Genomic DNA, 19,172 nt, shown 5'->3' with positions numbered 1-19,172 from the left:
AGAGACAGAGAGCAACGCTAACTCAAGAAAATCCCGCATGACACCTGCATACTTGCAGTAAACATCAGTAAAACAGCTGTAAATGACAAGAAATAATGTTATTCACTGAAAGACGGTGCTTTACAAAGCAGGTTTACAAAGAAAGTGAACCAAATAACATGAAAAAAGAAATGATTCTAGGATCTTTTTTTCACAATTATTTGGCTGACTTTATAATCCCACTTTGTGAGTGACCCTTGGTCTTGTCAGGTGCCGAGCAGCAAAGCTCCGCACACGCTCCAGCTGTCCAGATGTGGGCGACACTGAGCCTCTTTTCAGGCTTTCATCTCTACAGCCCCCCGACTCCGGGTGCTTTAACTTCCTGGTTAGCATGTGACACTGATCTAAGTTCAGCTCTCTGTCTCACCCCCTCAGCGGCACAGGTCTGCAAAACTCTGATTCGTGTCTGATGCTTGGGAAACAGGAAGCAGCCGCCCTTGTGCGCGTCCAGCAGCTCAGTCAGTCTTCCAGACCGAATTCAGAACTTTCACCACCTCCTCATAGATGATGAAAACTATGGCCACGTCCAGACACACACGGCCCAGCCGAGGAACTGTGCCTTTATAGAAACTACAGGTGGACACAAAGAGAGAGGGGTGAATATAAGATATCAGTGTTTAGGAAAAGGCACGTTAGTTCATGGCTATATACCCAGTATCACTACAGAAACATACAATGTCATTGTTTAATTTTATGTTAAACGTTTTGTGTCCATCTCAAACATCTTGGGACCATGTTGAAAATAATTGTTCTGACTTTAACATGTCATCCCTTGGATTGGTGTGTAAAACATACACATAAAAGTTGAAGTAGCGTTTCCCATCCACTGTCAACAACATAACTTGTAAGTTGACAAAGCAGTTGAGGCTTGCTGTGATAAAAGGGGATAAAAGTCTGCTGTGAGGCTAACAATATAAACCAAAGCTTATCTAAAACAAAGTGGAGGCGTACTCACGCTGTCAAGCCTTCATATTTCAGGATCTTCAGAGCACAGTCCAATGTGCTTTTATATTTATGTGCTTCCAGACCCTTTGAAAAGAAAAGAGAAGCCTTTGTTATTTCTAATCAGTGTCAGCAGGTGGCAACAAGTGGACGAGTTTGAATTAAAACACCAGCAAGAAACACAAAAACCTTTAATTTGTAAAAGGTTATCATAGTTAACTAAAAGTTAGACTTTAGGAAAAACAAAAACTAAATGAAATGATAGTGTGTACTTACATAACTAATAGAAATACAGAAATACAATAAGATGTATGATATATTATAAGATATATTAGTCATTGTTAATTTAATTCGCATGAAGCATGAGGAGAGGTTGGTGCATCAGTGTTGTGTTTGAATTTTAATGACAGTTCTAAACTTCTCAAATCTGCCCCTGACAAATACCCCCATATTATAATTTTTTTAAAAACTACAACTACGATTGAAACTAGTAAAAACTAAAAATTAAACAATAAAAACTAAACTGAAATGAGCAAACCCACTGTCCAAACTAAGCGAAATAAAGCTGAATTGAACACAAAAATTAAAAATAAAAACTGTTAAAAATAAATACCAAACTACGGTAACTCTGCTGCCATATTACGTACCTGCATCCTCGTCTTGATGACATCCAGTGGGGTGTTTCCAAACACACTGGCTGCTCCAGCTATGGCTCCAAAGGCCCCAGTTACCAAGGGATTCACAGCTTTATTGGGGTTATCACCTAGAGAAACATTACTTTAATACAAGGTCACTGAACATCTGACAGCTGTTTGCCAACTCTTTAGACCACAGACAATAGGTGTGTCCCAGCTCACTTAAGCACACTGACCTTTGTACCAGTTCTTGAGAGAGGTCATCACATAGAATCGAATGGCTTGGTTGGAGCCTTGTTTAAGGACTGTGGCAGTGAGACCCTGGTATGTCCCTCTTAATCCTGATGAGGCATGAAACATGGCTAAATTAATTATGCGTTTCTTACATTTAGCAAACAACATCTGGATGCAACGTTTCAAACTAACACTATGTTATCAGCTGCATTACCCTGTCTGACCAGTAGATGTCAGGAGAATTACACCCATTGAAGCTGGTCTTTACCTTGTGCCTTGATGATCTCGCTGACTCCGTGGAAGAAGCCCTTGTATTTGGGGTTGGCTGAAGTCTGGTCATGAATGAATTTAACCTTGGGAGATAAAAAAAGGAACATCCAAAACAGAAAAATGTTGCTTTACTGAGAGACAGGTGGTGAAAGCTGCACAAATGTTTTGTCTGGCTCTCTTTCAAAGAGACTTTCAAAAGAAACTGAGTTCAGTGAATCTGTAGGGACATAACATTCAATATTTTACTGAGCATATAATAATCTGAGAAATGTGCGTCATGGCTTCATGGCGTCATAGCTTATTGTTTCTGCTGCTAGTTTACTTTATTTAGGTGGTTATGAATGTCCTGTGTGACATTTGTTTTAGAAAATAACAAATGTAACAGATATGCTGTTTACTTAGAAAATAAGCAATACACTTATTTTGGTGATCAAACAAGAAAATATGCTTAGTATACCAAAACTTCAAATTCACAAAGACCCATACTCAAGACAGATGTCTCATGTATATTCGGGCTGGCTGCTACAAGCTAATCAAATCAGAAATCTGACCAGAGATCAGTTAGTAACATACCTTAACAGTTTCCATGGGGCAGACCACCAAAACAGCCTCCATCACCCCGGCTCCAAGCCCACACAGCAGGCCTTTGGTGCTGTCCAGTCGACCAGACTCATCCTTTGCACGGTTGCTGAGGAACTCAAACACCCCAAACCTGAGTAACAGAACAGGGAATTATGGGAGCAGGACAGAGGGAGGACAAATGAATAATAAGAAAGACATTATTGTAGATTTTTGGATGTCCTTTGTAATCAAAGTTTATCTCTGCAATAGGTTTATGTGACATGTTAAGGCAAGTAGTGTACATTCAACTGCCTACTTTTGTTTAAAATCCAGGAAACTATAAAAACACACAACTTAGTGAAGGAATATTAACTTTTAACAAGGCAAACTGGAAGTTTGTTTCTTTCGAGGCTGTGCCTTTGCTCTTGTGTCTTGGAGCTCTATTTCACTGTTCTGATGCCAAAATAATAAACCATTCTGCAAATTGATTCAGCTCACATCACCTAAGATCATTTGCTTGTTTACTAAAAAAGCTCAAGTAAAAAGATAAAGTCAATGCATTAAATAAAAAAATAAACCGATGACAATACTGCAATCAAAGCTGATGAGATTGTATTAAGACATCACCACTGTAACTATAGCATAAGAAAAGGGGCCACAGGCAGAAAGATAACGATGCTGCCCTCATCAGCAGAAATCAGTGATCAGAGAAGGATGTTTAAACTCTAAGACTCACTGAGTACAAATAAAAACAGAACCACGGATGCACCTCAAGCTAAGAAACTTCTTTCCGATGCAGATTTTTAGTGGAGACAATCTGCTGAAAGTGCAGAATGTGCTTAGGGCTTTTACTTTATTGTCCTGCCAGCGTCCTCATTAAAGATGCACCAATACACTGTAGCTTCTCAGTAACCAATGAGTGACCAGCAACAGCTGCCAAGGAAGCCAGCCCAGAGAAAGAGAGAGAGAGAGGGGCAGTCTGTGTATCTGTGCAATCAGAAAATGTTGTGCCTGCAAGTCCTTTACAAGAAAGGTTATTTATAGATGGAATTGAATTGTGGTAAAGGCAGGACACTGGCCGGTACATTTAGCAAAGGGGCGGGGGAGGACAGACACTTGGTTTTGATGAATGCTTTGTTTTCCTCTCTGTCTTTTCTCCCTCTGCTCGAACCGTTTACCGCTGTCGTCACAGGCCCAACATAACTTAAAATCATAAATCTTACCCGGCTCATGTGATTTTAGTTTTTTTCCCCTGTCTGCTTTTCTATCGCAAGATTTTCCTCTGCTCATTAACCTTCCACATCTATTTCTCTGTCTCACTTTTCGCACAGATTTAGCTTGTTTTGAAAGACAGGTTCCACGCAATTAACTGACTCACACTGTCAAGCAGGGACAAACAACACATAAAAATAAATCCACTGTCTCTTCGTTTGTTTATGCACACCACTTGCTGACTACAAACAGGCTTTAAGCTTTGGAGAGAGTAAAAACTGAGAAAGTGTACTTCCTTAAAGCTTGCTTAGACAGCACAGTGATGGTACTTAATAACTAACCTTGTGAAACGAATGCTATTTATTAAAAGCTGCTGGAGAGAAAAACGCCACTGCCAGGCCTGCTCCTGCGCCAATTTACTCCCCAAGTTCTCCCCTACCCATTTAACAAGTGGACTACACTTGACAGTTAAAAGATGACACATCGTGTTTTGGCTGACATTCACAGTCGGATATGAGTCATTCTGGACAGCAGAGTGCGGCCCAATCTTCATTAGTGGGTTTTTCTACAAGGTCAGTCGTGCTGATGAGAAGAGGAGGTGAAGGGAGGAGAAAATGAATTGGGAAAGACAGAAGGAAAGGAGGCTTGGCAGAAAAGAGAGAGGGATGTAGATATGGATTAAGGGTTAAGGGGAGGTCAAAGGCTCTCGTCTGTCCCTCTTATACCTCCCTGACGACCCTCCAGCCAACTGAATGGTGCAAGAAGCTGCACAGGCAATCAGTTAATGGGATGGAGGAGGGAGAGGCTTGGGCAGGCAGAGGAGGGATTAAAAATGGGGGGGGTGGGGGTAAGAAAGATGGAGGAAGTGAAAAAAGAATGGATCGAACAAACGACTCAGAGGAAGTCAATGGAAAAGCGCCAAGGTATTCTCCATAAATCAAATCTAACTGTTACCATCTCAACAGCCTTCAACCTCTCCGTCTCTCCGTTTATTTCATCTTTTCATGTTTTGCTGTGTTATCTAAGACAGGTGTTCCCAGGATCAGCACACTCCCAAATGACCACAAGATAAATCTGAAGGCTCAACAGATGATTACCAAGATAGGAAAACAAAGAACAAATATATATTTCTGCTCCACAAAAGCATGAATATTTTTCAAAGCTGGGACTGAACCCTGATCTGAGCAGCTGATAACCAGATAAACAACAGATAAAAGATACCTGTAAACTGCACTGATGGGTTGCAAGTGCATAAAACTTCCTTTTAAGGGGTCAGAAGCTAAAAAGAGGATCCACTGGGCAAAAAAATGTAATCAAAATGTATACACTGTATAAAATGTGGCAAGTTATTTGCATTTTATAATCTGATGACAAAAGCAGAAAGAGGACATGGCTTAAACCTCTGTACTCCTCCATGCTAAGTATTATAATAATATAGAAAACTCTCCTTAGAGAAGCAACAAAACTCCCTCTGGAAAGGCTACTGAAGGCTGACTGACACACTCATATGGGCGCACACACACACACACACACACACACACACACACACACACACACACTAAACTGTACATAAACATACACACACTGACTGACTGTACCAACACAAGTCTCCCTCTCTGTACCCCTATTGAGACCCTGCCTGAGTTTGAGTGGCATCTTTGCTCCGCCTGGCTGGGCCTGTCTCTCCATCTTACAGACAGGCTCTCCCCTCCAGTATAACACACACACGTACGCACACACATGCACACACACACACACATTTATACAAAGGAAAAGAGAGAGAAAGAGAAGGAATAACAGAATGAAACAGAGGGCGAAAAAAAGCTGTGGCAATAAAAGCTTCTGATTTAGCTTTGTGCAACACAATTGTGCGTGTGTGTGCGCGTGTGTTCAAGTGTGTGCACACATGCACTACAATGTGCACACTTGTCTGGGAATAAATGTCATGGCTGTGAAAGAATAACGTAATTATTCTGAAGGCTAGTGTGGCATTTATGCCTTGCATTGTGGGTAATGGGCTAGAATAATTGGAAAGTGTGAGTTAGTGGTTCCAGGTAAAAGATCACAAGAGCTTAGCTAAAAGTGTTCATTTTATTTCAGCCTACAATGCACACATATGCTGTCTGCCTTTTATATGGCTTAGAATACAAACCTAATTATTAGACAATGTAAAGTGAGAGAGGATTTAAAGCAATAAAAAAGATTATTTTAAGACAGTTGTCGTCATAATACAATTTTACCACAATATATAGACCGTATAAGACTTTATGTCCACTTCATTCATCACTGACAAATGCTGAGGACTCACCGACTGGACCAGACAGGTTTGTTTGTACACTTTATTCAGTCACTTTAGTCATTTTCAAATTTTATTCATTGGAGAAATTTAGTGTGAATCAAGAACTATGTGGAAATCATTTTTAAAATAATTTTTAATATTCTAATTTTAATTGTTTTAATTTTAGGTCATACATTTTTACCTGTGCTTAAATAAATGCATTAGTCTTGTACATCCACTTCAATATTTCAGAATCCTTTCAGCTAATTTACTGACCTGACTGCAGATTTGGGGATGGATCCATAGAGCAGTGAGCTGAGTCCTCTGTACAGCCCTTTAACACCGTGACTCTGTACCGTCTGTTTCACACAGTCACCTGGAGGAAAACACACACACATAATTTACACTGTCCAAAACGAACACTTGATGTTTTTTATTACTACATTCAATTTAGTATTTTGCAGTTTCACTGCACAGCACTCAAATTTCTACATTCAATTTATCACAAAAGAAAATACACAGTGGATTATTTCTTCTGTAGAAATATCTACAGTCTAATCCAGCCTTTCCAATGGTATAATAAGTATAGTGGAACAGTGTTTTTTTTTATTTATTTGCCCCGAGTCAGTCAGTATTACCAAAGGTTACACCAGAAACATCTGTCCTTCACTTTTGCTTCATCAACAACATGAAAGGCTAAAGGAACAAATTGAACCACAGGCTGATTTTCCCAAAGCTCTGTGTTTTTCTTTGAACTTGCTTCTTGGAGACGTCAGTCCAGTAATCAGTGTTCTGCTATCAAGCAAAACGCACAGCCGAGCTGAAAAAGCAACAGCTGTCTTGGGCGCTCATTAGCATAGCCATCCGATCCTCAAAGCTCTAGCCAAAATTAACACATCCTGGTTGTGTGTGTGTGTGTGTGTGTATACACTGGTATGCATGAGTGGTGAGTGTTCATGTGTGCATCGGTGTGTTCTAAGTCATATTAACAAGCACAGTGACAGCCTGCCAGACTCCCTAATGTACCTGGGGATGATGGGTAATTAGATAATGAGCTCCTGAGAGAGGCAAAGAGGTACGATGAAGAACAGAAAATAGATAGATAGCTAGATAGATAAATAGATGGATGGATGGATAGATAGATAGATAGATAGATAGATAGATAGATAGATAGATAGATAGATAGATAGATAGATAGATAGATAGATAGATAGATAGATAGATAGATAGATAGATAGATAGATAGATAGATAGATAGATAGATAGATAGATAGATCTCACCTATCCCTCTGTATTTTGGTGGATTGGCCTTCTCATCCAGTTGTAACTGGGTCTTGACGTACTCTGTGGGGAATGTGATGCAGATCTCTATGCCACCTGCAAGTCCACCTGAAAAACAAAAAGTCAAAGCATCTGTTAATTAACCCTGTAAAGTCTGAACTATGAAATAATGCCACAATTTTTTTACAAATTAAAAAAAACAAAATTAAATTTGCACATTTTTGCATATATATATATATATATATATATATTAATACATATGTGTGTGTGTGTGTGTGTGTGTGTGTATATACATATATATATATATATATATAGGATGTCTCCATTATAGGCCCTCTGGTGCATGAATTACTGATCCCTGGTGGATTATCCGTACACTGCATGTGTCTGATTGTATACATCAGGTTTTTCAGGAAAAAAAATATCACACTGATGATGATGATCAAATATGATACACTTGGCGTTACAGGGTTAATTTATAGAACATAAAGCATATAAAGAGCACAAAAACCAATGTAAATCTATCTATCTATCTATCTCTTTTTGGTCAGGCAGCTTAGTTGCCTTACAACATACCATGGCTGCCTAGCTGCAGCCTGGCCACGCCTGATTCAGTGCCCTTATGAATTGCAAGAAGGTGCCATTACATCACAGATCATTACAGTGACTCCACAAATGGCTCTCCCTCTATAAACATTAAAAGCACTGCTGCCAAGGGAGGAAGAGTAACGAGGCAGGCGAGGATAAATCAACTGTTTCTCCTACGGTCCAACTACACAGAGACTGTGCTGTTTGAGGACTGAACACAAGAGAAGGTTGTGTGAGAGAAAAAAAAAGCTACCTCTCAAATATTCTGTATGTTTAGTGTGTGATTGCAGAGAAGGAAATTCATGGGAAGAAAAAACATCAATGAATCAACGTGTGAGTGAGTGCTAGAGGGTCCAGCCTGAAACTCGCTACAGTCGATGAGTTGAGTGGATGAGGACAAGTGTCCAAAAGCGAAGCTCATGCACAACACAGATGAGTCACGAGGGAGGGAGGGAGGGAGGAAGGAAGGGGAGAGGATTGACATTAATTAAATTATCCGCTCAGCCCACAGGGACGGGCTCCATTACGCAGGCCAAGACCCTCCATTAACTCAATGACACGGACACACACACACACACAGACACTGTACACTGTGCAAGGGAGACACACACATCATGTGATTACACAGAAACATACAAACATGACCCACGACAAACAAAGGGAACTACTCATCTAAAATAACTCCTCTGGTTAATTATGAGGAACATTTCACTGTACATGTGTATTTGTGCCGAGTCAGGAAACCCAAAGTCTTTTACCACAAGACGGCAACAAACTGACGAATGGGAAGGGAAAAACTGAAATGCCTTTCTTTTGCATGAAAAGCCCCAAATTTGGCTTAAAGTGAAGTGGTTTCAACAGTCAGTGATTTTATCTGATTCTGGGAATTTGTGATCAGCTCTTATAAAAAAAGACTTCCAAGAATGGAAATAGTGTCCGCCTTAAAAGATCTACATGGCGTGATGCTTTGTATGTATAAAAATTAAATAATCCAGTTGAAAATTGGGGTGGTCTATGTGCTGCTTTGATCCCATTCTTATCAGTGTTGGATTTGTGAGGCTTTAACTATCTCCTGTGATTTATACTATGATTTAGCCAGCTGTAAGATCTTATTTTCCTAAAACACAAGAAAAACATTATTGTTCTAATTCAAATCAACTAGTTTCAGGATTTTTTGAAAACCGACATTTTATTAAGTACACAAGACCTAACTTACATTGTTTCTTATTTCGACATAAAGTCTAATTTCTGGAAAGTTCTTGATATAATGAAAGCTGTAGTGAGAGCACTGGCAGAATTTTCCTTTATGTTTTATGAAAATAAGGCTTGAAGTTACATGAGACTAACTATCTGTTAGTATTGGTGTATTTTATTTATCTCAGTATTCTAGCTCAGGTCCATATGCAGCGAAGCACGTTTCTCTTACAAACATGCATATGTGTCATTTAGCTCTACATTTTGGCACTTCTCACATGTCACTACTGCTAGCACAACCCCTATCAGTGTGGCACCTTGAAGCAGAGCCTCCACTTAAGATAAAGACATATATTTAGCCCAGAACAAACATTTTAAGATTATGTGCAGATGGAACTGCAATGCAAACTAAATACCCTAAAAGCCTCTGACTCATCTGCTGCTCTTTATCTACATCTCCTCTTCTGTGATGGGGGCTGATTTAATAAAAGAAATCAATATGGGAAAACGGCTTTTACTTAAGGTTGCACAAGATACTCATTTATCGTCTTTCCAGATGATTGCATGGCGACAAAATTAAAATACTGAAATTTTGTGATTTTTCTGGGCCAAATGGGCCACAGCATGCAATGGCAATTGAAATACCTGAGAATTTGTATTTTAGTAAAATCATAGTATTTTATTTTGGTCTACGTAAACATTATACAGCCATGCATTTTATTCATGATGAACATTATTTAGATTTTGTACCTTTAGATTTGAGTATTTCAGCTAATATCAGCACATCTACATTCAGATAATGCTGTGCTAATTGACATAACGATAATGATTCACCTAATCAGCACAATTCATAAAAATTGTGAGCACCTTTGAGTTGAATCATGGCATTCATGTGATCTCACACACTCACAAACTTTAATCACCAGCCAGTGAGCTGTAATTCTTCTAATCCTGGTGGAGTGGTTAGTAAAGGTTAGCCAGCTGAGGCATAACAGAAATCACATGAGCTTTACAATGGCCCATACCAGTCGTCCTGATCTGGGATCAGTGGGTCAGTGTGTCTTGGGGAAGAAGAAACAATAAACCTCATTCATATGTTTTCAGCCAAGACAGAGCTGCACATGAAAATCAACCAGGTATGCTTCACTCAGAAGCAGCGACACAGCAACACATGCACAGCTCACGTGATCGATTCTCATCACACGCAGCGCCTGTGGAGGAGAAGCAGCTTGTTTGTCTTCCTGCAGCCTCCATCCAAAACACACACACTTACAGATGACACCCTAAATGACTCCTATGCAGCTGCCAAACATGGGTTACAGGAGCGAAATGGCCATTAATCTTTATCTTCACAGGCTCGCTTTCCTCTCCTGTTGTTAATTTTTCTCACAGCAGCACCTTCCTTCCCGTCTCCTCGTCCCCCCACTACTCTTCTCCACACTGTGTCATAAAATCGATGCATCCACATGGATATTTGACAATTAATATTACACGAAAAGAAATGGAAATGGCATTGGAGTGATATTAAAAACCCAGAGGCGGTGCAAAACAGGTAGTGCCTGATAGAAATCTGTTTGTACAGACTCCTAAAGATTTGAATTTTCCACAAGATGAGCAGCAGCTTAATAAATCAGACATAGACTACACAAGTTGGCGTACTGTTTAAAGGTAACACTGTGTACAGACAAGGTAAATTTATAATTGAATCAACAGCCTTCAGACTTCACAGCTTGGCCCCTGCTCGCGTTGCTGCCAAACGATTTATACACTGCCAGGCCAAAAGTATGAAAAGTGAATACACCAAACAACAAATTAGACCTCAGGTGTTACACGTACATGAGACTGTTGAGCATAACATAGGCATTAATATGGTGCTGTAGCGATCTAGACTCTAGACTCAAAGGAGTATTGAACATGTTCCCATTCAGCCACAAGAGTGTTAGTATTGCTTTATGGACCTGGCTTTGTGGATGGGGTCATTATTATGTTCAAACAGGACCTGAGAAGTCAGGGGATCACCAAAGTTTAGGATCTATCCTCTGGGCAACAAGGATATTTTACCACCTTTCCAAAGTGAGCAGAACCATCCTCTGGGAATCACCAAAATCTGTATAAGAATATCAAAAATGTATAATCCATCTGTCAGTTGGTGAGATATTTCAGTCCTGAACAACATCTTTGTCATTCCTTTAGTGTGGCAAAAAACTATTTCCTACAGTCCCAAATTCATAGATATTCAATATACTATATCAAATAAGACAAAGAAAAGTAGCAAATTCTCACAAATGAGAAGTTAAAAATAGGTAGTATAAAAATGACTTTAAAAAAATCGAAATATTCCCAAAATAGTTGTTGATTTATCCATGAATCAGATATCAGATATTTCAGCTCCACATACTTTTGAGCACATTGGTTGTATGTGCAGAATTCATACACATATTCACGAATGCAAGACAAACACAAATGTACAGCCGCTACAGGCCAGGTGAGCAGGCAGACAGCCAGCTGACAGGGAGGAACAGTCTCTGAAATCCTGCCTGTTTCGGTGGCTCTAATGAGCACCCAGCACATCTGGTCCCCTAAGAAACTTCTTTTTTCTAACGTAGAACCGACAATATAGCACAGTCTCTAAATGTGGCAGTTTCCAAACATATTTGAAGCTCCATTTCCTGCAAAGTAAACATCTTTGTGTCTGCTGCACTGTGGAGTAGCTGTGGATCTTTTAAGGCACTGTTGCAGTGAACATTAAGATAATTTTTCTGTGATTCAATTTTTCAATTCAATTCAGCCTATAAAACTCACCCAGAACAGCTAACAATGTGTATCTATGTGTATGTGTGTGTTGTCATGTGCCAGCAAATTAAAAAGCAGTTTTGCAGCAGAATCTATCTATTATTCATCCACAAGTCCCTTATTTAGATAGTCATTTCTAACTGTTAATTCTCTGGAGTCTGAGGGAAAGATGTTATTATGTCCACATCTCCAGTCCAAACAGAGAACATAGCCAGAGGACTTATCTTCAAACATGAGGTGTCCTATTAATAGAGCCATAATATTTCTGTTTGCCTCGCACAAAACATGAAAAGAATTATTCATCTGACGTCTGCCCTTTTAGGCTTCCTCTGTCCTGAATGATGCTCCCTAATGCTACACTGGTGCTTAATTACAGGAGGGATGTTGATTAATTTTACATGGGAACTGTTTTAACTGCTTAGACCCCTGCAGCATGCGGATTGCACACTGATTTACATGAACGGGACAACTATGCACACGTTGTTTTGACAGTGTGTACAGATGTTGACAAGGCTGCCAGGCTCTTTAAAGTTGAAGGATAAAACCAGTTGGTTTCCATGTTTTAAATTTACATTACTTACACCACTTGATGATTGATTACATAGATTTGAAATGAGCTGGTATGAGTATATATTCATTCTGCTTTCTGATTATCTCATTGTATTCTATTATTATATTATATTATTACAACTTCATGTAATTATGAGTATTTGGAAACTCTCCTTTGTTTGGAGCACTCAGGGAGGCACCTACATTTAGGACTCAAGCATTAATTGCTATTTAGCACTGACGTGTATTCAAAAACTATGCCATCAAAACTTCAAGCTACCCAAACAAAGAATGTGAAGGGGTCGGCCATAGTGGCAAAGCCACAGAGAGTTATCACCTGACTCTACTTCCTCTCAGCTCTATGGAGTGTTTCATCACCTTTCAGCTCACTGTTTTGGTTCAGTCTCACTGCTCTCCTCACTGTGGTATCCATGTGCAGAAGGCAGCTGTTTGTAGTAAAAATGCTATCTTTCCTTCCCAGGACAGACAAAAGTTAGCGGTGAGTTGGCTGGTGAACGTAGAGAGCCAGATATTTCCCCCAGGACTATACAGCCCCACTTCTCCTTGTAAGAAAACAGACTTTACAGATTGTTGTTGGAAAACCATTTCTCAAGTCGAATGTCAGAATGTTTTTGAACCCAACAAGCTAATTACTTGAAAATGAATTACACTGCTGTAATTACATAACTGAGAAACATTTATAGCAACAGCATGTTCTGTCTGATCAATTTTCAAATCTCTGCAGGCTAACACATTAATGGAATAAATGAAATCTAGTGGCAAACCGAAACGCAAGAAATATACCTACAAAATCCAGGTATGTTTATGAAAATGGTGGGCACATGTCGTTTGTAATTAATGAGAATGAATGAAATATGCAAAACCACCAGTGATGCTGTAATGAATTACTGCACTAATTTCTACATTGCTGTCCGTAGCTGCTCTATACCCACATCTAGCTGACAAGCTGTTACAGTGGGGGTGGTTGGGGGGTGTACTGAGGAGCGCACTATGATTTATTATCTCGCCTACTGGTACTCGGGGTCTGCGAGCAGCAATACAACGGAGGGGAGGCGACAGCGTGCGTCACCTGTGTCAAGAGGAAATAGGGAGTAAATGCACACTTTGACGAGCCCTCTGAGCCTGAGAGGAGACAGCCACTCAGAAAACCTAACTGGCTGCCCTGAGGCGGGAGAGAGAAAGAAAGAGTGGAGGAAAAGACGGAAAAGGAAGCAGGAAAAGTGGCACAAAAACAGGCCTGCCACAGTGGAATATCCAATCTACCATAGAATCAAGATAAAAAAGGAACTTTCTGTCTCTCCTTGTCCATCCCTCTGCTTCTCAGACTCTGCTCAGAAGGGTTATAAACGAAAGCCACAACAGTGTATGAATACGCAACAGCCAGCAAATCAGGAAGAGACCCATTTAGACCACTGTCTCCCTCAGGCCTCATGCAGATAAAACTCTCCATCCTTCCGTGTCTCAACTTCAGTCATCACCAGTGGCTGCTGAGGAAAGACTTGAACTAACCAATGAGCCCACGAAGCTCTAAAAGCTTTAGCAATGTGAAATGTGCACCCCTCCTCCCCAACCACTGTCTATGTGGGCTCTCTAATCCATTAAGCTTTGACCTTCTACTTCTTGCTTTGTCTACTTCGAGCCTTTAGGCATGTACAAGTGGCTGGCTCTCTCTGTAATAGTGACACTGCGAACCATAACACATAAATCTAAAGTAGGATTAACATGTCACACTGGGAGAGGAATTTGTATTGTATTTGTATTGTTTTTTGGTGGATGATATCTCAGGTCAGAGACAGTTTATCTATCGCTGACTCATCCCAGCGATGCTCCAAACATGCTCTTTCATCAAACTACACAGACTGACACACACTTTCATTTCCAGATCCTCTGAAAGGCAGCAGTAAACCAGTGGTTTCTTGACAGGGAGTCCGGGAGGAGTCAGAGGGTGCAAAGGGAGTTGAGACAGAGAGAATGAAATCATGCTGCTGTTACAAAACTGGACAGACAGGCTTGAGACACACTAAATGACACAGTGAGAGGGAGAGGGAGCAACACGGGGCCATATCCAGTCAATCAGGCTGCACAGGACTGGTGGGGGAGGGGCACGGTCTCGGCACGGCCACATTTCCATTTCTCAGTGGCTGACAGGACGACATGAGTCAGTAGAGGAGATTTTTTTCTCTTTCTCAACTCTACAGCTAAATGTTATTATCCTACTTGCATCTTTTTGATTGATTATTTTGTCAATTAAAGTAGGGTATAAGTTCATACAGGAGTCGATAACAAGCTTCAGAGTATGTCGGACTGTGATCTTTATATTGAATTTAAACAGGAAAACTATCTCTCATATGTAGACATAGGCTAAAATGAAAATGAATAACTGGGAAAAGCACTTCCCAAAGCACTGTACTACACATACAGTGGGTACGGAAAGTATTCAGACCCCTTCACTTTTTCCACATTTTGTTGTGCTCTTTGGGACCTTCAATGCTGCAGAAATTTTTCTGTACCCTTCCCCAGATCTGTGCCTTGATATAATCCTGTCTCGGAGGTCTACAGACAATTCCTTTGACTTCATGGCTTGGTTTCTGCTCTGACATGCACTGTCAGCTGTGGGACCTTATATAGACAGGTGTGTGCCTTTCCAAATCAAGTCCAATCAATTGAATTTACCACAGGTGGACTCCAGTCAAGTTGTAGAAAGGACGATCAGTGGAAACAGGATGCACCTGAGCTCAGTTTTGAGTGTCATAGCAAAGGGTGTGAATACTTATGTACATATGATATTTCAGTTTTTTATTTTTAATACATTTGCAAACATTTCTAAAAAACTTTTTTCACTTTGTCATTATGGGGTATTGTGTGTAGATTGATGAGGAAAAAAAATAATTGAATCCATTTTGGAATAAGGCTGTAACATAACAAAATGTGGAAAAAGTGAAGGGGTCTGAATACTTTCCGTACCCACTGTAGATGTAAAATTGTAATGTTATTACAGCCAGATACTCTAAGCCAAATGTCATATGCATTTTTGAAGAATTTTTGTTTGAGTAATGTTGCATGTTACTCCTGCCAGGTGGTATTGTTTTGTCATTATTGAGTGGTATATGATGCTTCTCAAGTCAAACCTTAAACCAGCTTTGTAATATGTAAACACTGTACACACAGATGAGTTTAGAGCTGAAATGGTTAATTGATGATTAAATAATCGTTTGTCATTTTTCAGGAATTTGGGGGTATTTAACTGCTGGCCAGGTAAAACAAGTCATTCTGAGAGATCACCTCAGGCTTTAGGAGCTTTTAATGGGAATTTCAACTATTTTCTGACACTTTATAGCCAAAATGATTCACTGAGTAGTCAAAAAATAATGACACAATAAGTAAAATAATCATTAGGTTGGAGCTCTAAAACTGTTTCTTTTTAATCTTCAATCAAAAGGAATTCATCCAAAACAATAAAATATTCAGCGCGCAACTGTTGCCAGACAACAAGGCTGAAATCATCAGAGTGCAGGCAAAGACCAGCATGCAGCCTTAATTCAGGAGCATCCCTGAGAGGCTCTTCATCAGCTGGAGCTGCTGCACCCTGATCATCAACACACGAGGGGGTCGACGGGGGACTGGCACCAGGACAGGAGGACTAAAGCGGCTTGTTTCAGCTCACAAAGCTCAAACAAGCGTAAGTGAAGTAGTGCTGAACTGATAAGTCATTAACTTGATTTATTAAAATGTTGATAATTGATTAACCATTTTACTCATTTATCAAGAAAACTATACACGACCATTGCTGGTTACAGCTTCAGTGTAAAGATTTCTTAATCCACTGATATAAAATATCAGTTTGTGGGGGTTTTTGGCTGCTGATCAATCTAAGTAAATATTCTGGTTTGGTATTCTGGTTTCTTATAGCAGGTATATAAATATTTTTACCCCATTAATCCAAATCTAATCAATAGATTGATCAACAGTTAAAACAATTGTTAGTTACTGCTGTCAAATCGAGGCTGGAGATGACATAAACATTCACAGTCAGTCACAGTACCAGAAAGCCAGAAAGAGATCGATCACAAACTGCCAGAACAACGTTGTTCCAGGTCCATTTAGTGGCTGTTTTACCACTTTTCGATCACATCATGTGATCGACGTGGTTTTACCCAGTTTATGATACAGAGTGATCAGAAAAATTTGAAATTCAAACAATCTCTGTGACATCTGGGTAAAATTCACCTACTGAATATTACATGATATGATCAACCAGTTCAATATTTAAGATGTTCCTTGTGTTGCAGCCTTTCAGTCATTTTTATGCTGAAGACCACACATTCATACCTGAGACACGACGTGAATGGCACCAGTGTGCAGCCTCAGGAGCGTCTGTCCCCTACAGCGCTGCGGGCATCAGTCCACTCTAACAGCATTATGTAAAGCACACTAGAGGTGATCTTTAGATTAGAGGGATACAATCACATCAGTGCAGCAGAAAGACTGACCATGACAGGACAGTACGGCTTGTCAGGACAGAGGAAGAAAATTGCTGCCGTCTTCTTTGGCACTGAGCTCTCAAGACCTCTTCTCTTTCACGACAACTTCAAAGGTCACGGGGTCAGGGTGTTTAGGGGGAAAATGGCAGAAGTTGGTGGAAAATGTAGTAACTCTGTTAAAATGCCTCTTTTTACAAGTCAAATTCATTTAGGTATTCCAGCTCTCAAATGTTTTCTTTGTGCAGCTCCACTGACTTCAAGCTTTCAGCCACCGAAGCATAAAGTGAAACATGTCATTAAAGGGAGAAACGGCTTGTTTGGGATCCTCAGAATAAAACAAAAATTACTCAAAACATGATGAAAAAAAAGAATCACTCTTGTATGATGTGGTAATCCTGTTTGAAGTAGTCTCTCACTGATACAGCTATTTTAGTTTTTGAGTTACTTCCTTAATTCTATTTCCTTGACTAAATACAGTTTCAATGGTTTCCCGTTTTGTCTTTATACCAGCCTACATTTACAGTAGGTATTACACTTCCTTTGCTCCGCTGTGCACCGGAAACAAGCTTACACAGTTTGTCTGAAATGCTGTGGCAGAAGAAGTGCTCAGATATCTTACTTAAGTTAAAAATACAAATAGTACAGTGTAAAAATACTAAGCTACAAGTGAAAGTCCTGCATGAAAATCCTACTTAAGTTAAAATAAAGTATATAAGTACTGGCAGGAAAATGTATTTAAAGTATTAAAGTTAAAGCACCGATTTGGTCCCTCTGAAGGTTAGTGGGGAAAAAACACTGTTTGGTGGACCTGTTAACAGCTCGCTGTCATCTGAAATGTGATCCAGAATACACACTGCTTTTTATAAGACATCAAAAGCCAAAAAGGCTGGAAATCATTGGTTTAATCTTTAGCTATCTGTCATATTTTACAAGCTTGTTACAATGTCCATTGTGACAAATCTCCGTCTGAAAAGTAAATAAAGTTGTCATATAAATCTAGTGGATAAGAAAGTACAATATTTCACTCTGAAATGTGGTGGAGTGGAATTAAAAAGTAGATTAAAATGGAAATACAGTAAGTGCAGTACATGTACCTCAAACCTGAGTCAATGTACTTTATTCAATCAAAATTTTAATTGAGTAAAAGTACAAAAGCAGTACAAGTTAAAGTACTCATTAGGCAGAATGGCCCATTTAAGAACCCTATCACAGTTCTTACATCATAGCTGGTAAAGGTGGAGATCATTTTAAGTATCTTATATACTTCTAGGGAGCTTAAATCAAATGTATTTAGATTTTGTATTAATAATTAAAATTTTGAAAGTAACTGCAGCTGTCAGATAAATGTAGTGGAGTAGAAGTATAAAATACTCACATAAAGTACAAGTACCTAAAATTCTACTTCAGTACATCTTGGTTACTTTCTACCACTGCTGAGATGTTTTATTTTATCGTGGCTTTCATTGCAACTCGAATAACCGGTCGTATTTTGTCCACCTCTTTACTTTTCCGCCTCACAAATTGTGATGAACTTACCTGCCAGAATCGCCTTCCCAGGGTGAGTTAATTTCGCTTTCCCCGCCGGCGCCGCTGCCGCCAGACACCGCGGTCTGGGAAAGGGGCTGATAAATGTGCCTTTATCCTGCATAACTACCGGAAAACACACAGTAAAATCTACACGAAAAAAGCTTCAAGTCTATTGATGTTTATCCTCAAGTGGGCAGCTTGCAGTTGTTGTCCAAGTAGACCGGAGCGCGCAACACATGGAAGGCTGCGGTGCGCTGCGCCTCCCTGGATGGAGGTGATGTCTGACGCGTCCGGAGACTCTCTGTTGACAGTGGGCGGATACCGGGACTGTCGAGGAAGTTGGGGTCTTCTATGTGGAGAGGCTGTTATTTGTAACCATGGCAACGCTGTATCACGACAGTAGTGCGTAAGAGGGAAAATCAAACCGGAAGCAAGGAGGGGCCAGCAACGTGTTTGTGTCCGTGCGCCGCTGCCGCGTGGAGCAATTTCCGCGTTAAGCGCGTTAACTTGCTGAATAACCACGCAGCGTGAGGTCTGACAGGTCAGACTGGGTGTTTATAGGGGCGC

At 40.0% G+C, this 19,172-nt stretch overlaps 1 protein-coding gene across 1 annotated transcript; it reads right to left on the bottom strand.

The window, feature by feature from the left end:
• Positions 1-18,895, bottom strand: LOC139203837 (tricarboxylate transport protein B, mitochondrial). Its single transcript, XM_070833729.1, has 9 exons — positions 18,615-18,895; positions 7,453-7,560; positions 6,448-6,547; positions 2,694-2,832; positions 2,119-2,203; positions 1,853-1,957; positions 1,629-1,744; positions 995-1,068; positions 1-609 (listed from the first exon to the last, which is right to left on the bottom strand). Exons 1-9 carry the CDS (start codon positions 18,724-18,726, stop codon positions 495-497), a joined length of 954 nt encoding a protein of 317 aa, XP_070689830.1. The 5' UTR covers positions 18,727-18,895; the 3' UTR covers positions 1-494.
• Between the last annotated feature and the right edge of the window lie 277 nt (positions 18,896-19,172).

This window comes from Pempheris klunzingeri, chromosome 7, assembly GCF_042242105.1.
Source record: "Pempheris klunzingeri isolate RE-2024b chromosome 7, fPemKlu1.hap1, whole genome shotgun sequence".
NCBI classification, from domain to species: Eukaryota; Metazoa; Chordata; class Actinopteri; order Acropomatiformes; family Pempheridae; genus Pempheris; species Pempheris klunzingeri.
This window is presented reverse-complemented; position numbering and strand designations above follow the sequence as displayed.